We start from the raw sequence: 25,477 nt of genomic DNA, 5'->3' as shown, positions 1-25,477 counted from the left end.
TGTTTGACGGTGGAGATGGTGTTCTTGGGGTCATAGGCAGCATTCCTCCTCCTCCAAACACGGCGAGTTGAGTTGATGTCAAAGAGCTCCATTTTGGTCTCATCTGACCACAACACTTTCACCAGTTGTCCTCTGAATCATTCAGATGGTCATTGGCAAACTTCAGACGGGCATGTATATGTGCTTTCTTGAGCAGGGGGACCTTGCGGGCGCTGCAGGATTTTAGTCCTTCACGGCATATTGTGTTACCAATTGTTTTCTTGGTGACTATGGTCCCAGCTGCCTTGAGATCATTGACAAGAACCTCCCGTGTAGTTCTGGGCTGATTCCTCACCGTTCTCATGATCATTGCAACTCCACAAGGTGAGATCTTGCATGGAGCCCCAGGCCGAGGGAGATTGACAGTTCTTTTGTGTTTCTTACATTTGCGAATAATCGCACCAAATGTTGCCACCTTCTCACCAAGCTGCTTGGCGATGGTCTTGTAGCCCATTCCAGCCTTGTGTAGGTCTACAATCTTGTCCCTGACATCCTTGGAGAGCTCTTTGGTCTTGGCCATGGTGGAGAGTTTGGAATCTGATTGATTGATTGCTTCTGTGGACAGGTGTCTTTTTTACAGGTAACAAGCTGCGGTTAAGAGCACTCCTTTTAAGAGTGTGCTCCTAATCTCAGCTCGTTACCTGTATAAAAGACACCTGGGAGCCAGAAATCTTTCTGATTGAGAGGGGGTCAAATACTTATTTCCCTCATTAAAATGCAAATCAATTGATAACATTTCTGACATGCGTTTTTTCTGGATATTTTTGTTGTTATTCTGTCTCTCACTGTTCAAATAAACCTACCATTAAAATTATAGACTGATCCTTTCTTTGTCAGTGGGCAAACGTACAAAATCAGCAGGGGATCAAATACTTTTTTCCCCCACTGTAATGACGTTCTAGACAATTCTGTGCTTCCAACTTTGTGGCAACATGACAACGCCCTGGTGCACAAAGCGAGGTCCACACAGAAATGGTTTGTCGAGATCGGTGTGGAAGAACTTGACTGGCCTGCACAGAACCCTGACCTCAACCCCATCGAGACCTTTGGGTTGAATTGGAATGCTGACTGCGAGCCAGGCCTAATCGCCCAACATCACTAATACTCTTGTGGCTGAATGGAAGCAAGTCCTCGCAGCAATGTTCCAACATCTAGTGGAAAGTCTTCCCAGAAGAGTGGAGGCTGTTACAGCAGAAAGGGGGGGGACCAAGTCCATATTAATGCCCATAATTTTGGAATTAGATGTTCGACGAGCAGGTGTCCACATACTTTTAGTTCTGTAGTGTATTTAACTAGACACCCTCAGCTTGGTTTTATAGATAAGAATCATTGTCTCATAAAGTCACCTCTGACTTACAGATTTATGATCCTAATTTGATCACCCTGTTGCAGGAGACCTTTCCTGCAATGCAGTAAATGTAAAACTTGTAGTGTATTTGAGGTTTAAAAGGCTTCTGAAGTTTGTAATTTCCACTTTGAAATTTCAGACTTGAATTTCCCTTACAAATAATGTTTCAACCCCTACAAAAATGTCCATTGATTTTAATCCACATCATTCACATGTCCTGTTGCTGGCTCAAATTACAATCCTACATCTGTAGGTCCAGTTGTTTATGTTATATAAAAAATGACAGGTTTATAGACAGTACAGTAATTTATTATTTCACTGCAACAGCCTGAAGAAATATACTATCCGTTTAAGTGACTATCAAAGTTAAATGGCCCCTTGAGTATTCACTGTTCATTATGAAATGCACAGTATTCCACATGTACAGACACACAGGCATTTGTGGATAGACAAATACACATTCATCCTCAGAGTGTTGCTCAAGGTGAATGTGGGTATTATTGTACTGGAGGCCTTGGCAAAACGGCAGTCACTTAAATCTGCTGCAGCATTTAAGTGACTGGATATTTAATTAGCCCTTCAGGTGATGCCCCTCCAGGACAGGCAGGTCACCAGTAATACAAGCCAGTATTTGACGTTCATCCATGTCTGAGGACGTTGGGAGATGATGTGGAAACTGTCTATTAGGGGCAACAGTGAGCACTGTTACCTTCAAGTAGATTTTGGTTTTGCAAGGACATTGTGGATGGGGATGGTGGATGGGCTTAAGCTTCTACCTCTGATTCCAACGGATGCATGTTTGAATCCAGCAAAAGAAAGTTGTTTTTGATATTTTTTATTTTAAACCTATCCCAAACCTTAACCCTTACATTAACCATTCAGAGTTAATGTCTAAACTTAACCCTAACCTTACAAATGTGGAATTAATTCCTAAACTTAACCTTAAACACTTAAAAATGTGATGTTTGGAACAACTTAAAAATGTGTCGATTAAGACTGTGAGAGCTTGTAGCTTCAGGGAGATGAAGACCTCTCTCCCAGGGAGATCTAGAACCAGGGGCTCAGTTAGCTCAGTGATGCCACCCACCCTGGTCCTCCTTGCCCACAGTCAGTCAACACTCATTGAGGGGGATATTCAGAACGTACTGCTTTACAGTGATAGCAGGTTTTCCCTATATGTTATTATTCACCTACATAATGGAGCTATCCTTAGCAACATCTGGTGTGACATTGTAAATATTACCTAGATACCACAGACAAATGACTTGGAACCAAACCACAAAATATCTTGAAATAATTTGCTCATTTAAGTATTGTCTCTGTCTCTGAAAGTCTCACAGTCATAAGCATAGATCTCCAATCTTGGGTAAAATCCTGCACTGCTCATTTTCATGGGCCATATGTAGCATGTCCATGGAAATGAACCTTTCCCCAAAAGAGCTAGATTGAGCTCCTGTGAAGTGATGTAGATTCATTTAGAATGGGACTCCACAAAGCTGGCTGCTGGTAGCAGACTGGGAGTGCCAGAAGTGCACAGCATAGTGCACCGCCCTAATCATGTTATCCTTTTCAATGATCTTTACACTCTCCATACTGGACTTTAAAGTATATAGTAGGATTTGTACCAGATGACAGCAGTATAATAATAGAGATAGAATCTCTATGGTTATTACCATCGTAGTACAAGGATACCTACATATAGTAAGCCTTTGAATTAGAGAAATAGGTATTACAAGCACAAGCAGTTCCTGAGTGGAATTGATTTGCACAGGGATTGTTTTTGTTACATTCATGTGGTATTCATATGGTACATGATTGTTTTCCATCTTTCTGATTGAGAGAAACACAAACAGGCTGTATATAGTACATGTATTATTGCTACGGATTATCAGATCATACGAGAGGACCTCAGTTTGTCTCCATGTAGTATGTCCTCTCTGTCTAGGAGGTCCTTGCTCTCTCTATCTCTCTCTCTCTCTCTCTCTTCCTGTCTTCCTCTCCCTCTGTTCTTTCTCTGTGAAGTGGTAACCCCCACAGGACCACAGCAGAGTGCTAGCTGAAAGAGTAATTAGTGCTTTCAAAGCGACACTGCTCCACTTCATCCATGACTCCTATGTGCCACAGTACTCCACCACCCCCACCGCCACCTCATCACACTCCAGGCCCCTGTCATGTTCTCGTCAAGAGCAGCCACACCCAACCCGCTCCCCACCATTCACACAAGGGTACGCACACGTATGCACATGCAAACACACGCACACACACACACACACACGCTGTCTGAAAGAAACATTAACCAAATACTGTCTTCCCCTGTATCCAACCACCTCATCTACCCTGTTTCAAGGAGTAATCCAGCAAGGGTATCATTGTTATCCAGTACGGATACATTTTATCTGTTGACATCCCTCATGAGGCGAGAACATTACTGTATAGTATATAATAAGATTATATGATAAGATAATAACATGATACGATAGGGGAGACAATAAGCTCATACTATGACGACAAACTCAGAGAGGCAGATTGTTTCTGACATGTCTGTTATTTGTTTGGGAAATCGAGAGGAAAAAACAAAGCTGTTTGAAATGGAACCACTATCCATCACCTGTCAGCACCAGATCTTCTGAATTAGAGAGATGCCTATTGTAACTATCATCACAGCCCTGAATAAAACCCTATACAGGTGGCTGAGTGGTGTCCCTACACACCCTACACTCCTGCCATACATCTGTGTACACAAAGTATTTGTTCGTACAGTATAGAATTCACATTTGTGTCTTGCCACATGACTGTGCTTACATCACAACTTGCAGATAGATATAGTATCTCTGCTTCCTTGTATGGCTGCTGATCTGATTATTTCATTTAATAAACTCAGCACAAAAACGGAAGGTGGAAGGACAGGCCCATTGAAGTGCAGTTCAGTTGAGCTAAATCACTGCTTCCCTTTGTCATAAAGCAGATTAGTGATCAGTCCACTCTGCTGCTATGTCTGGGAGGAAGATTACTGCAAGGTCCTACAGAGCACCACATGCTGCCGCTCTACTGCCTTTTAGACCATTACAATTACAGTAATGTGGTGGGTTAGGATGTGCATTGTTCAACCCCCCCCCCCCCCCCCCCACCCCAGGGGACAGATGGTGTGGGTTTTGAATTGGTCTATCCAACATGCTACTTCACAGACAGAGCAGTAAGGTAGTGTGGAAGGATCAACCAGTCCTACTGCAGAAGAACATAACCAGCCTTCCCTCCCTCCCTCCTTACTCACTTCAAATAAGTCAGGGAGGAAGTGTACTGAGTGCCATTGCAGTAGCAGGCCACTAGAAGGAGTTGTGTGTCTTTATAAATAAATCAACATGCTAGTCTGGTGTTGATTCCTTGAGCAGCAACATTGCCCTTCAATATGTCTACACTGTATGGATCAGATTGATGATTTGGGATTTTACTTTAAAGTTGTTTTACTGATTTTACAGAATGTCTCTACAGAATTGACCATGGCTGTAATAATAAGCAATTACCTTTGGAAATGTACTAAATGTGCATGTTTTACTCACATCAACTATGAAATTACATGCTAAACAAAACATGTACTATCCAAAACAGTATTATTGCCTCTCTCTCTTGTCTCCTACAATATTCATTGGTCTGCTTGAATTGTGCATATTTGATTTATTATCAGAAATGTTATCTTCTTCTCTCTTACAGCGAAGTACATCGGCTGCTATATCGACGACACAGCGAAAAGAGCACTTAGGGGAGTGTCCTTTTTTGATTACAAGAAAATGACGGTCTTCCGTTGCCAGGACAACTGTGCTGAAAGGTAGGCCTGGGAATATTAAAACTCACAAACACGACGATTCAGTACAAAGACATAACAAGCAATCAAATGTCCTCTGGTGTGCTTACTGTCCTTGTTACTTCTAAATTCATTGGTGATTACTACTGTAACTGTTTGGCTGAGGAATGACAGGATATAAAATGCTTATGTTACAAACACACACACTCACGCAGGCACGCATATACACATATACAAACACACACACACACACACACACACACACACACACACACACACACACACACACACACACACACACACACACACACACACACACACACACACACACACACACACACACACACACAGTCACAGGGTGGGAGTGAGGAGTAAAGGTTGTGTACCTGATCAGTGTGTAGTAGATTAACATGTCTGGCAGAATGAAATTAGTCCTGTCTAATGGATATAGGGCCTTGTGCCAGCTATCATACTCTCTCACCCTCTCCCTCTCTCTCTTCCTCTCCTTCACATTAGCTCTCTATACCTGTAGTGTCTATACTTTTTTCCACATTATTTCTCCCTCTCTCTCTCTCCCTCTCTTTCTCTCTCTCTTTCTCTTTCTCTCTCTTTCTCTCTTTCTCTCTCTTTGCCTACCTCTGTCCTCCTCCTATCATCTCTTATTCAAATCATCTATTTCTCCCAGTCCACCTTGCCTTCTACTGTCCCTCTCTTTCTCCCAATGGCTCAGCCCAATGCATTCCATTACTAGAGAAAGAGAGGAGGACAATGAGAGGAGGACAACGAGAGAAGAGAGAGGAGAAGTAGAGAGCATGTTTTCATCTTCCTCTTCTGCTCCTCTCTCTTTCTCTGTCCTCCAACCCCTCCCAGAGCAGGCTGCTCATATGCAGACAAATCCATAGCTGTGGGACGTAGAGGTGCTAAGGGTGCTGCGGCACCCCCTGAAAAATGAGAATTAAAAAATATATATTATTTACACTGAAAAAATATATAAACACAACATGTAACAATTTCAAAGATTTTACTGAGTTACAGTTCATATGAAGAAATCAGTCAATTAAAATAAATAAATTAGGCCCTAACCTATGGATTTCATATGACTCAGAATACAGATATGCATCTTTTGGTCACAGATACCTTAAAAAGAAAGGTAGGGCCGTGGGTCATAAAACCAGTCGGTATCTGGTGTGACCACCATTCCTGCCGTGCGACACATCTCCTTCGCATACAGTTGATCAGGCTGTTGATTGTGGCCTGCGGAATGCTGTCCCACTCCTCTTCAATGGCTGTGCGAAGTTGCTGGTTTTGGTGGGAACTGGAACATGCTGTTATACAATCCAGAGCATCCCAAACATGCTCAATTGGTGACATGTCTGGTGAGTATGCAGGCCATGGAAGAACTGGGACATTTTCAGTTCCAGGAATTGTGTACAGATCCTTGCGGTATTGGGCCGTGCATTATTATGCTGAAACATAAGGTGATGGCGGTGGGTGAATGGCACAACAATGGGCCTCAGGATCTCACCTTGGTATCTCTGTGCATTCAAATTGCCATCAATAAAATGTAATTACGTTCGTTGTCCGTAGCTTATGCCTGCCCATACCATAACCCCACCTTCACCATGGGGCACTCTGTTCACAATGTTGACATCAGCAAACCGCTTGCCCACACGACACCATACACGCTGACTGTGATCTGCCTGGTACAGTTGAAACCGGGATTCATCCGTGAAGACCACACTTCTCCAGCGTGCCAATGGCCATTGAAGGTGAGCATTTGCCCACTGATGTTGGTTACAACGCCCAACTACAGTCCCTGGTGAGAATGACGAGCACGCAGATGAGCTTCCCTAAGATGGTTTCTGACAGTTTGTGCAGAAATTCTTTGGTTGTGCTGGTCTCAGACGATCCCACAGGTGAAGATGCCAGATGTGGAGGTCCTGGGCTGGCATGGTTACACATGGTCTGCGTTTGGGAGGCCAGTTGGACGTACTGCCAAATTCCAAATTGTTTTGTGTGACAAAACTGCACATTTTAGAGTGGCCTTTTATTGTCCCCAGCATAAGGTGCACATGTGTAATGATCATGCTGTTTAATCAGCTCCTTGATATGCCACACCTGTCAGGTGGATGGATTATCTTGACAAAGGAGAAAAGCTCACTAACAGTGTCATGTCTTTGCTATGGATTAAGTGATATATGACATTCTATTTTATCAAATCAATTATCTGTAATTAATATTACCTGATTAAACTGATTAAACTAATCATGTAAATGTAATTACCTAGGAAGTTAGGGCACCACGGAAGAAGGTTTATAGAGCTGTTGTCTTCCGAATAAACTCTTAAAGACCTGGTAATCTTTTATATCAATAGCAGCATCAATCATCACCTTATTCAGTCTCATCTGAACGTCGTAAAATTCTTGGTTATCTTCACAAACCCTGGCTAACCAGTTGAATCAGCAATACAAAATTTGGTTTAACTATTTATTTACTAAACACCTAAATAATCACACAGAATTACATATACTGTACACAGGATGGATCATACATTGATTACAAATTATGTCTTACAAGAAAACGACCCTAGCGGACGGCACCGATATGACGGCTGGTTACACAAAGAAAGGGGGTTGGGTTTGAATGAAAGCACGGGAAGACTGAGGAACAAAAGGATTGGGTCTCTATCGGACCTTATGAAGCTATGCTATCGTAAATACAGAATGTTATGCATTCTAAATAACCGCCCATTTGGAAATGGAAAATGCAAGAAATATTTACTCTGATCTGCGCTTCGATAGATTGGTCGAAGATGGAAGGTTGGGTTGCCCAGCAGAGATCTCCCTTGTCCTTTGAACAATATGTCTTGTGGTAGAACGGTTACGTTGTAGTACCGTCGTCATGTGGTAGAATGTATATGTTGTAGTACCCTGTCTTTCTGAAGAGATTGTCCGTCCTTTCCTAGCCCACGTTTACAGCTGCTGCTGATAACTCGACGTCTAGGATGTATCACTTCTTTAGTGAATAAGAGTACAAACTATTTTTTTTTTACATGTTGTAACAAAGTGGTAACTATCCCAACACTGGGAAATGCATAGGCTCTTGAGGAACTCATACACGTGAGTAAGCTTCATTAAAGCTACAAAGGTTTCAGTGTTCAACCTTAACATGTGATAACAATACAACAGAACAGATTAACCAGAATTACGTTTACTCTCACTGGTGGCCAAAAAGAACTATCTGAAAGCCACGCCCCTACTAAGCCACCCCTCCGGTCTTCTGATCTGACCCGCTGGGCCATATCGCAATAACTCAGTAACAATACTCCAACATCAACAATCCAACTTTGCTGATTTAAAATAAAACAACCAAATTAAGTGACCCAATGTCTGCAACCCAGCAGTTAGGTCATCCTAACAAACCCAGCATTTTTTGTGTAAAGGCTGTGTAGTGTTGGTCATCTATTGGCATTCTAAAGAACTCAGAGGACTCAAGTATGCATCTCTCATGTGCCACTGCCAGGTTACTGTACCCCAAGGAGTATACAGGCCATGTGTGTTTGATGGATAGAGCCTTCCAGAATATTGTACTCTGCATGGACTTCGTAATCAGCATCACCCTGGAAAATGTATTTCTTTAAAAAGCTCTGGTGTCTTGGTGTAGTATTAATGCATGCAATCTCTCTCTGGTCCCACCCTTGTCCACCCAGAGGGCTCACTTCATCTTGAAGAGGGCGAGTGAGGATACTGCTAGTTACCCAGCTGACTGTCTATGAGTCAATCACCCTATTACTGGACTGACTGCAGAGAGAGCTGCTGAGAGAGAGGCTGACGTGTGTCTTGCTACTGCATGCATAATCGAGTTCTGAAATACAAGACCACTTACCTCTGGTCAGATATTGCAGACTGCAGTTGGTGAGACAAGATGGTTACAGTTTGTCAGGCAGTACTAGAAGCCCTGAGAGTATTGCTGCTGTAGGAACATTTTTATTTCTTATCATGTTGCAAGCAATGCAGAATATTATTGTGTGACACAGAGCCTCTCTGTTATTATTGATGATATAGTTTTATTAAGTTCTCTAATTTTTCAATCAACAAACAAAACACATTCCACATATGTGGCAGACAAATATAAAAAAATAAAAATAATTAAACATCACATTTGCAGCAACACTATCTGTGATCATGTTAGCTATTTCCAGCTTTGGCTGAGACAACAAGCAGATAATTAGTTTTACAGCACCTTACACAACATGTACTGTATATACACACATTTCCTTAATCACCCCATTCACTCTGTCCAGTTTGAAATATAGTTGAATAGTGGAGACCAGAGTCCATTAGACCTGGGCTGTCTCTTGCAGAGGTCATAAGTGAGCTTTTAAAGAGGAAGAAAATTAACAATCGGGTCAATCCACATTTTAAATGTAGGAGAGGAATTAGAAGATCACAGTAGATAATACATTTTTTATCAAAGTATGTGATAGTCATAAACACATTTTCTATGTCTGGATCCAGAACAAATTCCTGCTGAGCATTCTGAAGATAGAGACACAGGGTGATATCAAACTGTACATCTAATATTTTGTGTGCAGAAGTACAGTACAGTATGTATAGATTGCAAAAATCTGGTAATCTCTCTACAACTCCAAAACACATGCATATACATTACACTACCGTTCAAGGGTTTGTCGTCACTTCGAAATGTCCTTGTTTTAAAAAAAAGAAAAGTAGTTTTTTGTCCATTAAAATAACATCAAGTTGATCAGAAATACAGTGTAGACATTGTTAATGTAAATGTAAATGACTGTTGTAGCTGGAAACGGCTGATTTTTTTATGGAATATCTACATAGGCGTACAGAGGCCCATTATCAGCAACCATCACACCTGTGTTCCAATGGCACATTGTGTTAGCTAATCCAAGTTTATCATTTTAAAAGGCTAATTGATCATTAGAAAACCCTTTTGCAATTATGTTAGCACAGCTGAAAACTGTTGTGCTGATTAAAGAATCAATAAAATTGGCCTTCTTTAGACCAGTTGAATATCTGGAGCGTCAGCATTTGTGGGTTCGATTACAGGCTCAAAATGGCAAGAAACAAATTTTCTTCTGAAACTCATCAGTCTATTCTTGTTCTGAGAAATGAAGGCTATTCCATGCGAGAAATTGCCAGGAAACTGAAGATCTTGTACAACGCTGTGTACTACTCCCTTCACAGAAAAGTGCAAACTGGCTCTAACCAGAATAGAAAGAGGAGTGGGAGGCACTGGTGCCCAACTGAGCAAGAGGACAAGTACATTAGAGTGTCTAGTTTGAGAAACAGACGCCTCACAAGTCCTCAACTGTCAGCTTTATTAAATAGTATATTTAAAGAAAAAGCCATATCTCAGACTGGCCAATAAAAATAAAAGATTAAGATGCCTAGAAGGCCAGCATCCCGGAGTTGCCTCTTCACTGTTGATGTTGAGACTGGTGTTTTGCAGGTACTATTTAATGAAGCTGCCAGTTGAGGACTTGTGAGGCGTCTGTTTCTCAAACTAGACACTCTAATGTACTTGTCCTCTTGATTTCTCAGGATGTGCGATATGTAGAGCAAGACATCCTCCGCGTGGAGTGAAATCTTGTGCTGAAGGCCGCCTGCATAAACACCCATAATACTTGGATTGCTCCTTATCAACTCCACCAAAGGCTCCACCCCCAATACGTAGAGCAGAGGGGACAGCGAGCATCCTTTAATAAAGTTTGGGTCCATATTGAACTTTTCTAAGACTGAGAACAGAAAGCTCCACTCCATCCTGTTGAACGCAATCTCAGCATCCAGTGAAGCCAGCAGGACAGGGGTCTTCTGTGCGTTTACTTGATCTATAATATCAAAAAGATGGCGAAAGTAATCAGAAGACTATCTGTCTCTAGTAAATCTAGTTTGGTACTTTTTTGTTATTTTGGAAAGAGGAGTGTTTAGTCTTTGGCGAGCAATTTGGTAATTATGCTGTAGTCGAAATCCAGCAAGCTTATGGGCCGGAAGGACAAGCAACACTGTTAGGTTGACTTTGGCTGCTTTAGGTTGACTCCAGGTGGCACTGACCTCTTAGTGTGGCTTTGGCAGCGACCCACATTGTGGCCGGAGAAACAGGAGAGTCTTTCTTGTCTTGTGAGTACAGTAGTTGTCTATCCATTTAGTGACCAATGAATGGAATGCGTTGTTTCATAACATGGAGGTGTTGAATTTCCAGGTCTTTGACCTCGGGATGTTTTTACAGAGGTCAAAGCGAAGGCGGACAAAGGCGTGATCTGAAAGTTATTTTTATTATACCTAGGCAAGTCAGCTAAGAAAAACTTCTTATTTACAATGATGGCCTTCCAGAAGGCAAAAGGCCTCCTGCGGGGACGGAGAATTACAATAAATAAAAAAATATAGGACAAAAATATAGGATAAAACACACATCACTACATAAAGAGAGACCTCAAACAACAACATAGCATGGCAGCAACACATGAAAACACAGCATGGTAGCAACACATGACAACAACATGGTAGCGACACAACATGGCAGCAGCACAACATGGTAGAAGCACAAAATATGGTACAAACATTATTGGGCACAGACAACAGCACAAAGGGCAAGAGGGTAGAGATAACAATACGTCACGCAAAGCAGCCACAACAGTCAGTAAGAGTGTCCATGATTGAGTCTTTGAATGAAGAGATGTGGATAAAACGGTCCTGTTTGAGTGTTTTTTGCAGCTCGTTCCAGTCGCTAGCTGCAGCGAACTGAAAAGAGGAGTGACCCAGGGATGTGAGTGCTTTGGGGACCTTTAACAGAATGTGACTGGCAGAACGGGTATTGTATGTGGAGGATGAGGGCTGCAGTAGGTATCTCAGATAGGGGGAGTGAGGCCTAAGAGGGTTTTAAAAACAAGCATCAACCAGTAGGTCTTGCGATGGGTATACAGAGATGACCAGTTTACAGAGGAGTATAGAGTGCAGTGATGTGTCCTATAAGGTGCATTGGTGGCAAATCTGATGGCCGAATGGTAAAGAACATCTAGCCATTCGAAAGTGCTATGGGTCCAATTGTACAAATGAAATGAAATTAAATTTTATTGGTTGCATACACATGGTTAGCAGATGTTAATGCGAGTGTAGCGAAATGCTTGTGCTTCTAGTTCCGACCGTACAGTAATATCTAACACGTAATCTAACAATTTCACAACAAATACCTTATACACACAAGTGTAAAGGAATGATTAAGAATATGTACATATAAATATATGGATGAGCGATGGCCGAACAGCATAGGCAAGATGCAGTAGATGGTACAGAGTACAGTGTATACATATGAGATGAGTAATGTATGGTATGTAAAGATTATATAAAGTGGCATTGTTTAAGTGACTAGTGATACATTTATTACATCCAATTATTAATTATTAAAGTGGCTAGAGATTGAGTCTGTATGTTGGCAGCAGCCACTCAATGTTAGTGATGGCTGTTTAACAGTCTGATGGCCTTGAGATAGAAGCTGTTTTTCAGTCTCTCGGTCCCAGCTTTGATGCACCTGTACTGACCTCGCCTTCTGGATGATAGCGGGGTGAACAGGCAGTGGCTCGGGTGGTTGTTGTCCTTGATGATCCTTTTGGCCTTCCTGTGACATCAGGTGGTGTAGGTGTCCTGGAGGGCAGGTAGTTTGCCCCCGGTGATGCCTTGTGCAGACCTCACTACCCTCTGGAGAGCCTTACGGTTGTGGGCGGAGCAGTTGCCGTAACAGGCGGTGATACAGCCCGACAGGATGCTCTCGATTGTGCATCTGTAAAAGTTTGTGAGTGTTTTTGGTGACAAGCCAAATTTCTTCAGCCTCCTGAGGTTGAAGAGGCGATGTTGCGCCTTCTTCACCACGCTGTCTGTGTGGGTGGACCAATTCAGTTTGTCCGTGATGTGTACACCGAGGAACTTAAAACTTTCAACCTTCTCCACTACAGTCCCGTCGACTTTAAATTAAAAAGTAAGCTATAGGCCAAATATTGAATTCACACAGTGTCTGATCACTTTGTCTGCCAAATAGCCTATATGTTCTACAAACAAGATAACATCCTGTAAATGGTGAATTTTCTCACTTGACATAAAAGGGGAAGTAAGTCGCCTCCCAAGCAGCTGTATCACAACCGGCCTTGATCGGGAGTCCCATAGGGTGGCGCACATTTGGCCCAGCTTCGCGTGGGTTAAGGGATGGTATGGCCGGGAGGGCTTTACTTGGCTCATCGCGCTCTAGCGACTCCTTGTGGCGGGCCGGGTGCCAGCATGCTGACTACAGTCATCAGTTGAACGGTGTTTCCTCCGACACATTGGTGCGGCTGGCTTCCGGGTTAAGCGGGCGGGTGTTAAGAAGCGTGGCTTGGCGGGTCATGTTTCGGAAGACGCATGACTCGACCTTCGCCTCCCGAGCTCTTTGGGGAGTTGCAGTGATGAAACAAGATCGAAAAAGGGGCTAAAAATGTGGAAATAAAAGTAGGCAAAATCTTTAGCAGGTCTAGGTCAGGCTATAGGGCCTATCGCTCACGCAGCCCCAAAAAATAATAAATAGACGGCTATAATTACATTTCGCGGGGCGGCTGGGTTATTGGATGGCAGATATGTTGTCTCACCTCCAATAGTAATAACAGTAATCACTTTTAGTCATTGGTCCGTTTCTCGGTGGCCAGGATTGTCCTTCAAAAACCTATTTGTGTCAGACGGTTGCTAGGAGTGGTGGTAGGAGTCAGGCGCAGAGAGCAGAGGTACGGAACTTTGTGTTTATTTAAATAAAAACACAACACGATCGACGCCAACACAAACGGCGTGGAAAAAATGCCAAGTGCCCAAAACAGGTGCACAGCATGCATACAATATTACAGTAGTAAATTGCCAGCACATCCAACTACAAAAACACAACCTGACGCTAAAATAATCCCGCACAACACTGGGCGGGCTAACCAGGCTTAAATAACCAAAATCAAAAGACCAAATGAGGAACAGGTGCAAACAATAAGACATATCAAACGAAAAGGAAAAAGGGATCAGCGGCGGCTAGTAGGTCGGTGACGACGACCGCCGAGCGCCGCCCGAGCAGGCAGGGGAGCCACCTTCGGTGGGATTCGTGACAATTTGCCTCTTCGGGAGTTTTGAAGTGTGACAGGGCTCATTGGTGAAGAATCCTGAACTCGTTTGGGTATTTCAATCCCCTGAAGAGGCCTTGGTTATTGAAGTGTTTCTTCACCTCGTCAAACTCTCAGCGCTTTCGACGTATTCCAGCTGACAGGTCTTGGTGCAAGGTGAGTTTAGCGTTTTACACTGTAATGGCGTTGATTTTCACCACCTGTAGCACTCATTCGTTGTCAGTGAAATCTCAGGAAACGTATGGCGATTGGGCGCGGTGGTTGTCTGGCTGCTGGTGGGGGCCTCAGTGCTCGGTGAGCTCTCTCCAGTTCTATGGGCCTGTTGGTGGACAGGTGGAGCCACTCTGGGGGGTTATGTTGTAGGTAGCGGATCAGTGACATGTTTCCCTCTTCTTTTTCGGACAGGGTTATTAGAACACAGTTATTCCTTCACCCCCTATTTTCCAGGTCCTCTGTTTTCTCTTCCAGATGCTCTGTTTCCTTTTCAGCATATGATATTGTTTTCACTGCATCTGCCATTGAGTTTTCCAATGACTGTATTCCCCACTCTGGCTCATCCAGGCGCCCCACGTTGATGGCTATCTTGTTGTTGATGTCAGGCAAGGCAATCCCCAGGGTTGTCACTTTGTCCCCTATCACAGCTCAGAAAGGATGTCTTCGACAGAGGATGAGGTTGGCAGTTGTTGGGCCTCGGGAAGGGACAGTCCTCATGCTCCTGGCTAATGGCACTAGCTTTTTCTGAAGCTAGTTGTTTCTCTGAGGCTTTTTCCGCTGCTATTCAAATCAAATAAAATGTATTTATATAGCCCTTCTTACATCAGCTGATATCTCAAAGTGCTGTACAGAAACCCAGCCTAAAACGCCAAACTGACTGGTAGTGTACATAACACCATCTAACCAAACATAAAATAATGTTAGCTACATGCATTTAACTTAGCAAGCTAGCCAGCCAGCTAACATAAGCTATTTATCCAAATAACATTTGCTCTTATCCAAAATAGATAGATTCCAGATGTCAGTCAGCTAGCGCACTAGCACTAAGCAAAGGTGGAAAAAGTTACAAAATGTCCATAGCCTACTTCAGAAAGAACATACTGAGCAGTTGACAAAACAAAAAGGACACAATTTTCTCTTTTCTTTTGAGCCCACGGCAAGAAGGCACCAGAGTCTGCAGTGCTAACGGGTTCCCACTAGATCACACAACCACAAAGTCTGTGAAGAGCATGAGGTGTGGCTAACGTTAGCCAGCTTGAGCTAGCTACCGAGCTGGCATACAAACTCAGTAGCACAGAGTAGATCCTCCATATGATGTTGAGAAAAGTTAATTGTGGGTAGGTCCGAAGATATCCGGAAATAAGTTACAGTTTTTCCCAATTGTTAACACACGTTTGCTGAACCGTTTCAGGTACTCTAAACACAAAACACTAAACCGTTAGCCAATTCCCCCAAACCCCACAGAATTCTTGCAAAATGAAACACAGCAATCAAAATCATGGAAGATGGTAGGGTTTTCAATAATCTGTTGTTGACATTATTTTCAACTACCATTTGCACAATGGCAGCCTCCTGTTTGTCTGTAAATGGACGCGTTCTACCACCATGTGGTTACCATCTTTCAGTTGAACAAAAACAAAATAGCATACAGTACAGTAAACACTGCAGTAGTTCAGTATACAAGATAAACATGTTACAAAGTAGTATAGCTCCCAATTTTATACATACAGTAATACATGAAACATTTACTCTGTTTCCCCATGCTGTGCTTTATGTTGTACTACTGACAAGTAGTAAAAGTAGTAGATAGGTTCAATGTCTGCAGTGCATACCTATTCTCATTTTGGAACGTCTGGATGATGGATGCTACGGTGAAGCGGCTCAGATTGGGCTGCACTCTCTACACAGCATCTCTCAAAGTCAAACCATGGTTAACCATATGGTCCACCACAGTCGCCCGAATTTCATTAGAGATTACTCTCCTTGTTCTTGGTCTTCCTCAAATCAAATAAAATCAAATTTATTTATATAGCCCTTCTTACATCAGCTGATATATCAAAGTGCTGTACAGAAACCCAGCCTAAAACCCCAAACAGCAAGCAATGTAGGTGTAGAAGCACGGTGGCTAGGAAAAACTCCCTAGAAAGGCCAAAACCTACTAAGAAACCTAGAGAGGAACCAGGCTATGAGGGGTGGCCAGTCCTCTTCTGGCTGTGCCGGGTGGAGATTATAACAGAACATGGCCAAGATGTTCAGATGTTCATAAATGACCAGCATGGTCAAATAATAATAATCACAGTAGTTGTCGAGGGTGCAACAAGTCAGCACCTCAGGAGTAAATGTCAGTTGGCTTTTCGTAGCCGATCATTGAGAGTATCTCTACTGCTCCTGCTGCCTCTAGAGAGTTGAAAACAGCAGGTCTGGGACAGGTAGCACGTCCGGTGAACAGGTCAGTGTTCCATAGCCGCAGGCAGAACAGTTGAAACTGGAGCAGCAGCACGGCCAGGTGGACTGGGGACAGCAAGGAGTCATCATGCCAGGTAGTCCTGAGGCATGGTCCTAGGGCTCAGGTTCGAGAGAGTGAAAGAAAGAAAGAGAGAAAGAAAGAGAGAATTAGAGAGAGCATACTTGAGTTCACACAGGACACCGGATAAGACAGGAGAAATACTCCAGATATAACAGACTGACCCTAGCCCCCCGACACATAAACTACTGCAGCATAAATACTGGAGGCTGAGACAGGAGGGGTCAGGAGACACTGTGGCCACATCCGATGATACCCCCGGACAGGGGGTATCACCATTTTAAAGACAAGACTCTCGTTAACCTCTATGGGCTAGGTGGGATGCCTACTCAACAGCCAGTGTAATCCCGTGGCGCGTTATTCAAATTCCTCAAAAATGCAAAAACTTCAATTTTTCAAACATATGACTATTTTACACCATTTTAAAGATAAGACTCTCGTTAATCTAACCACACTGTCCGATTTCAAAAAGGCTTTACAACTAAAGCAAAACATTAGATTATGTCAGCAGAGTACCCAGCCAGAAATAATCAGACACCCATTTTTCAAGCTAGCATATAATGTCACATAAACCCAAACCACAGCTAAATGTAGCACTAACCTTTGATGATCTTCATCAGATGACAACCCTAGGACATTATGTTATGCAATACATGCATGTTTTGTTCAATCAAGTTCATATTTATATCAAAAACCAGCTTTTTACATTAGCATGTGACTAGCATGTGACTAGCATTCCCACCGAACACTGCCGGTGAATTTACTAAATTACTCACGATAAACGTTCACAAAAAGCATAACAATTATTTTAAGAATTATAGATACAGAACTCCTCTATGCACTCGATATGTCCGATTTTAAAATAGCTTTTCGGTGAAACCACATTTTGCAATATTCTCAGTAGATAGCCCGGCATCACAGGGCTAGCTATTTAGACACCCAGCAAGTTTAGCACTCATCAAAGTCAGATTTACTATAAGAAAAATGTTATTACCTTTGCTGTCTTCGTCAGAATGCACTCCCAGGACTTCTACTTCAATAACAAATGTTGGTTTGGTTCAAAATAATCCATAGTTATATCCAAACAGCGGCGTTTTGTTAGTGCGTTCAAGACACTATCCAAAAGGGTAAATAAGGGTGACGAGCATGGCGCAATTTGTGACAAAAAAATTCTAAATATTCCATTACCGTACTTAGAAGCATGTCAACCGCTGTTTAAAATCAATTTTTATGCCATTTTTCTCATAAAAAAACGATAATATTCCGACCGGGAATCTGCGTTTAGGTAAACAGACGAAAGAAAATAAAGCATTTGGTCGACTCGGGCACGCGCCTAAGCCCATAGTACTCTGATCGGCCACTTGCCAAAAGCGATAATGTGTTTCAGCCAGAGCCTGCCTCGATATCGTTCAGCTTTTTCCCGGGCTCTGAGAGCCTATGGGAGCCGTAGGAAGTGTCACGTTATTGCAAAGATCCTCAGTCTTCAATAAAAAGAGCCAAGATGAATCACAATTTGTCAGACAGGCCACTTCCTGCATTGAATCTTCTCAGGTTTTGGCCTGCCATATGAGTTCTGTTATACTCACAGACACCATTCAAACAGTTTTAGAAACTTTAGGGTGTTTTCTATCCAAAGCCAATAATTATATGCATATTCTCGTTACTGGGCAGGAGTAGTAACCAGGTTAAATCGGGTACGTTTTTTATCCGGCCGTGTCAATACTGCCCCCTAGCCCTAACAGGTTAACTTGAAGTGAAGGTAAGAATAAGAATTGGAAATTACTTGAGGGGAGCTGTCAGTTCATGCGGCCACCTTGTTCAAGGGGCACGTGATCCCCCCCATTATTGATGATATTAACATGTTAACCCCCTCTGTTTTCCTTTCACCAGGGGATACCTGTATTCAGGCCTAGAGTTTGGGGCAGAGTGCTACTGTGGCCACAAGATTCAGGCCCCCAACACCTCTGAGAGTGAATGCATCATGCAATGTAAGGGCGACAAGGGCAACCTGTGTGGAGGGGCCAATCGCCTGTCCATCTACAGACTGGAGCTGAGCCAGGAGTCAGCGCGCCACTGTGAGCTTTAACCACCTATCACCACACTCCACCTGGGCATGGGTACTCCACTAAGGGGGCATGGTGCACCCCACACAATGACACACAGAGGGGTACTGATAGGAGCAGCCAGGCAATCATACCACAGTGCTGTTCTCTTTCAACATGACTGACTTCTACCTCATATTATAGGCTAAAATGCAAAAAAACCATTATAGGTCCCTGGCACTGTTTTGCAATCAATGCTAATAAATTATGCTAATAAAATATTTAGTTTTTGGTGGTTTTGACGGTGAATACTTTTGCCAGGGTCGGGTGCAACCCGGTTTAGTTGTTTACTTTTCCCCCAAAGAGCTGTGCTACCTAGCCCAGCGAGACGTGTTTTTCACTTTAACACGGCTCTCGTTTTGTGAGAACAAAAACCCTGGTCTGCCCTAGAAAGCCTACGATCGCCAAAGGGCTAAATCAAAAAAATCAAGACAGCCGTGTTGGACTCTAAAATTATCAAGTTTGATCCCCACAGTGAATTATTTTAAAGTTTAATACAAATCTAGATATTTCATTAAATGCTACTACATTTATCGTCACACAGGACCACGTGCTGACATAGACCAATCACGGGCCGGCAGGCTACGAGGAGGCTTCCGGTTGACTCTCTCAGGCAGGATGAAAACGACCACATGATCCTTAGCGATTTTTTTTGGTGCCATTCAGGCCCATTCAGCAATATAGCACACTTCAAATTCAAATACTTCCGGCTTCATACACCATCAGGAGTTTTCCACAGGAATACATGGATGATGTCCGCGTTATCACTATGATTTTAATGTCTATGGGTGGGACAGGTAGTTAAGTGTGATAGGATGTTCAGAGGCAACAGGGTAGTGTGCACCTCCTCCCTCTCCTTTTACTCCCTCTCAAAATGTTCCTCCTCCCCCACTTCTACTATCTCCTAGGTCTCTTAAACGATAAGCACATAGACACCAATCCACAGTCTATGGTAATATATCTATTGGCAAAGGCTCCAAGTTTGTTTATATTCAGGGTTAAAATAACAACACTGTCCTGTAATTGTTGTTATTTCTCCTTTTTTCCTGTTTGCGGAAGCATGCATATTCCAGATGGCTGAGCATTGCTCTTTTTCAAATGTGTTTGAGCATGCTCTGACACCTCTGACCCTGATCGCAGTAATCATGTGACAAGAACCCTGCTGCATGCTTCAAAAGAGGAAATGAATGGGAGAATGTTTTGCCCTCTGTTGTCCTCTGCACTGCAGACTGTTATCATCAGGTTGCCTGGGAAACAGTGCAGCCTCCCATTTTCCCCTCTGATCAGCAGCAGAACGTTTGTAGAGACATAAGACCCAGTTTTCTGAGTAAAAACTCCTACCTCTCTTTCACCCTTTCCTTTCCCGTTATCATGTCCCTTTCCCCTATCTTTATATACCTATTTGTAATACTAAATCAGAAAGATCATGTGTAGTCTCCCCACACATTAGACCTAGGCTAACATACATGCACTTCATGCAGCTTAATATTTGCATCTATGATATTTTACCATGATGAGTCAGACACACAGACCTAATACAGTTAGAAAGGTGCTCTAGTTCTTGGGCCCTGAGCTGATAATTTATATAGTTGTAATGGCTTGGTAGTCGTGGTGAAGGAATGAGACACAGGAAGCAGCGAGCACAGGGTAGTGGCGTATTTAGTGTACACTCACACACAAAACAAATATTCCCAAACACACGGGAGAAAACACACACGGCGTAAAACAGCGCCAACACGAACATGAGCCGTCAGTAGCGAAATAATCCCGCACAACACGGAAGCGGACCAGCTAAATGAAATAGCCCCGCTAATTACCCAAACTAAACACAGGTGCACAAAACCAAAAAAAGGGAAAACCAAAAAAGGGAATCAGTGGTAGCTAATAGGCCAGTGACGACGACCGCCGAGCGCCACCCGAGCAGGAGGGGGCGCCACCGTCGGTGGGAATCGTGACAATAGTTAAGTGACACGCTAGCCGAGGAAGCTCCAATGAAACATTTCATTATCAAAAAAGGAAAGGGTGTCTTTTGTGAGACGACAGGCGGAGAAGATAGAGGAAGATGGTCTTATTGACAGAGAATAGCTGAACTGAGAGACAGAGAGAGCGAGCGAGAGTGTCAATGTGCCTGTTATTTGCTGGGCCTGTTATTTGCTGTTCTACGGTATGGCTGGGCCTGTTATTTGTTGTTCTACAGTATGGCTGGGCCTGTTATTTGCTGTTCTACAGTATGGCTGGGCCTGTTATTTGTTGTTCAACAGTATGGCTGGGCCTGTTATTTGTTGTTCAACAGTATGGCTGGGCCTGTTATTTGCTGTTCTACAGTACGGCTGGGCCTGTTATTTGCTGTTCTACAGTACGGTTGGGCCTGTTATTTGCTGTTCTACAGTATGGCTGGGCCTGTTATTTGCTGTTAGGTTCCTAGTGAGGCCAAGGGAGGGGTCAGTGGATACGGGGGACCAGTACGGAGAAAAAAATGTATGAAATGTATGCATTCACTACTGTAAGTCGCTCTGGATAAGAGCGTCTGCTAAATTACTCAAATGTAAGATGTAAAATGTACTATAGGGGTCAAACTGAAAGCTTTGTTCAGTCAGAACACACATGAAAATGTGTTAGTGATTGATACTAATCTAGTATGTTGTGTTTGTCCTTGGTTCAGATGGGAGTGCCATCTTTAAGGGGTGCTTCCACAGGCCTGACAACATCACCCTGGCCCTGCCCATCAGCGCTGTCATCCAGAACATGTCAGTGGAGAAGTGTGTGGACATGTGCACGGAGAAGGTAAGGGAAATGTACATATTGTGATGTGTGAGATTGTGATGTCTGTTTGCTTGGTACTGTTTGAGTGAGAGCAGGTGTATTTGTGTTATGTGCATGTGTGCGTACATGTCATGTGTATGTGTGCCTGCACATGCTTCCACTGTAAAAGAAATTGAGTTGTTTCAACTATTCATTATTAAGTAAGTGCTGATGTAAGACGCCAATGTGATGTCAATGTGTGTCAAATATTTAAGTTGAAAACATTGTATGTTAAAAGCACTGTGTGTGTGTGTGTGTGTGTGTGTGTGTGTGTGTGTGTGTGTGTGTGTGTGTGTGTGTGTGTGTGTGTGTGTGTGTGTGTGTGTGTGTGTGTGTGTGTGTGTGTGTGTGTGTGTGTGTGTCTGTAACCAGTTCCACAGCCTTATAGTTGAATGAACATGTGAGACAAGTTGAGCAAACACACCATTTTACATTTACTGAGTTTTTGCCTAAGTTTTCTCAAGTTACAGCTAAACATTTTAAGTTCAGGTAACACATGGACCGAAAAGTTGAGTAAACCAAAAAAGGCTGTGGAACTAGTTACTTAATAATAACTTGTTGAAACAACTAGATTATTTTTTACAGTGTGGGAGTGTGTGTATCATATGCGTATACATCATCTTTCTCTCTCTGATGTCCCTGTGCTCCCTCCTTCCTGTCCTCCAGGAGCTATCCCTAGCGGTCCTGGCTGGAGACAGGTGTCTCTGTGGGTTCCCCACCCCCCACTTCTCCCTCCATGAGATGGAGGATGAGGACATGTGCCTGCACCGCTGCCATGGCGAGGAGTTTGAGAGCTGTGGGAATGACGAGTACTTTGTGGTGTACCAGACACAGGTCCAAGGTAAACAAGCCACTATCTGCCACTGACCTCATCCTTCTAAGCCCTCTCTAGTTGTAGTGACTGGATCTAACTACATCAATTACCATTACCAATGTTATTCATATTAAAGGATGGATTTCCATATATTTGTTTTGATGCTTTTGATGAGAATGGCAGAGTGCTGGAAGTGGTACAGGAAACCATTTGTGTACAGTGTTTCTGAGCATGGGTGAGAGTGTTCTTGTGAAACAGCTAGCCCACTGCTTTCACACCATCACCAGTTGATTTGATTTATTATGATTCCCATTAGCCGACACCAATGGTGACAGCTAGTCTTACTGGGGTCCGATAAATAACAAAAAATACATTGCAGATAAAAGACATTACAATTTACATTTAAAAACATTAACATGTAGTGTGTGTGTGCATCTATAAGTACATACACACAACAAGTAGGTCACATGGGGGAGAGGTGTTGTGCCGTGAGGTGTTGCTTTATTAGTTTTTTGGAACCAGGTTTGCTGTTCACTTGCGCTATATAACATGGAAGGGAGTTCCATGCACTCATGGCTCTGTATAATACTGTACATTTCCTTGAATTTGTTCTGGACCTGGGGACTGTGAAAAGACTCCTGGTGGCATGTCTGGTGGGGTAAGTGTGTGTGTCAGTGCTGTGTGTAAATTAACTATGCAAACAATTTGGAATTTCCTCAACTCTTAGCCAAGAGTGACTGGAATGCATAGTATTAATATTAGCCCTCGGATTACAATGAAGAGCAAGACGTGCCGCTCTGTTCTGGGCCAGCTGCAGCTTAGCCAGGTCTTTCTTTGCAGCTCTTGACCATATGACTGGACAATAATCAAGATAAGATAAAACTAGAGCCTGCAGGACTTGCTTTGTGGAGTGTGGTGTCAAAAAAGCAGAGCAACTCTTTATTACGGACAGATACTCCTCATCCTTACAATCATTGAATCTATATGTTTTGACCATGACTGTTTACAATCTAAGGTAACACTAAGTTATTTAATCTCCTCAACTTGTTCAACAGTCACACCATTCATTACCAGATTCAGCTGAGGTTTTGAACTTAAGGAATGATTTGTACCAAATACAATGCTCTTAGTTTTAGAGATTTTCAGGGTTAGTTTATTACTGGCCACCCATTCCAAAACTGACTGCAACTCTTTGTTAACCTCTATGGGCTAGGTGGGACGCTTGCGTCCCACCTACTCAACAGCCAGTTGAATCCTGTGGCGCGTTATTCAAATCCTTAGATATGCTATTACTTCAATTTTTCAAAAATATGACTATTTTACACCATTTTAAAGATAAGACTCTCGTTAAGGGTTTCAGTGACTCATTAGCTGTGGTTGCTGATGCGCATATGGTTAAATCATCAGCATACATGGACACACATGGCAGGTCATTGGTAAAAATAAAAAAAGAGTAGAGGGCCTAGAGAGCTGCCCTGCGATACACCACACTTTACACTACACTTTACCATCACCATGGATGCTTCCCTCACCTCAGTGGATGGATGCCCAGAGAGGCTGTGAGCAATGCTGCCCTACTGCTGCAGCAGCTCTTCTTACATTCAGAACTGGAAATAGAGGCTCTAATAAACAATGTACAACAACATACTGTTCTGGACCAGTCATATTATATAAGGATACAATAAAAAACAGTCAAATATATTTAAAAAATTGATGCATTGGCTATGTAAATTACACAATTCTTTGTTTCTTAATCACTGGCCATGTTTCATGTGAACTTTATTTTCTGCTCCAGTATGACGAAAGCCTGTGCATCAACAGCTGTCCCAGAACACAAGCTGACGTATTGTAACATCTCTTGCTTCCTTAAACAGTCTCCAGAATTGCAACATCATAACCACCACAGGGCTGCTCTCACACCAACCAAGTCCTGCAGTCACACAGTGGTGGAAAAAGTACTCAATTGTCATACTTGAGTAAAAGTAAAGACTCAAGTAAAAATGAGTCATCCAGTAAAATACTACTTGAGTAAAAGTCTAAAAGTATTTGGTTTTAAACATACTTAAGTATTACAAGTAAATGTAATTGCTAAAATATACTTAAGTATCAACAGTAAAAGTAAAAGTATAAATAATGTAAAATTCCTTATATCAAGCAAACCAGACAGCACACAAGTGTGTGAATTTGAAAAAAAAATCCTGTCCTGCTAAGCATTGAAAATGTAACGAGTATTTTTGGGTGTTAGGGAAAATGTATGGAGTAAAAAATACATTATTTTCTTTAGTAATGTAGTGAAGTAAAAGTAAAAGTTGTCAAAAAATATGAATAGTAAAGTAAAGTCCAACAAACTACTTAAGTATTACTTTAATATATTTTTACTTAAGTACTTTACACCACCGCAGTGATGTTACTCACAGGCCTTTGCCTTGTAGTACATCACATTACACTGTTGCTAAGCAGGAACTTGTATCAAGGGTGATACAAGTTCCTGCACATATACAGACATATGAAGCAATCTCTAGTTCAAGAGTGTCATTGTATTTGTATTTGTTAGGGGTCCCCATTAGCCAAGGCAGCAGTGACTCTTCCTGAGGTCCAAATACATTAAGGCACTTACATTACATATAAAACATTACATCATATAACATTATTACACCACTACATTCGGAAAGTATTCAGACCCCTTGACCTTTTCTACATATTGTTACGTTACAACCCATATTCTGAAGTGGATAAAATATTATTTCCCCCTCTTAAATCTACATACAATACTCCATAATGACAAAGCGAAAACAGGTTTTTAGATTTTTTATGTATATATATATTTTTTAAACAGGTGAATCCTGTTTCCATTGATCATCCTTGAGATGTTTCTACAACTTGATTGGAGTCCACCTGTGG

The 25,477-nt window shown here is 42.5% G+C and overlaps 1 protein-coding gene across 2 annotated transcripts in view; it reads left to right on the top strand.

Moving 5' to 3' along the window:
• The window catches only part of LOC106584983 (WSC domain-containing protein 2), a 94,503-nt gene that overhangs the window by 58,881 nt on the left and 10,145 nt on the right, over positions 1-25,477 (top strand). The window contains exons 1-5 of one of the 2 annotated variants that reach the window (XM_014170691.2): positions 1,326-3,612; positions 5,096-5,210; positions 18,749-18,933; positions 21,623-21,744; positions 22,429-22,603. In XM_014170691.2, coding sequence (XP_014026166.1) covers positions 3,492-3,612; positions 5,096-5,210; positions 18,749-18,933; positions 21,623-21,744; positions 22,429-22,603 — 718 coding nt within the window. In that variant the 5' untranslated portion in view covers positions 1,326-3,491. Of the gene's footprint in view, positions 1-1,325; positions 3,613-5,095; positions 5,211-18,748; positions 18,934-21,622; positions 21,745-22,428; positions 22,604-25,477 lie in introns of those variants that run through there. The other variant, XM_014170690.2, reaches the window with a different exon arrangement.

Source organism: Salmo salar, chromosome ssa24 (assembly GCF_905237065.1).
Source record: "Salmo salar chromosome ssa24, Ssal_v3.1, whole genome shotgun sequence".
Taxonomy (NCBI): Eukaryota; Metazoa; Chordata; class Actinopteri; order Salmoniformes; family Salmonidae; genus Salmo; species Salmo salar.
This window is presented reverse-complemented; position numbering and strand designations above follow the sequence as displayed.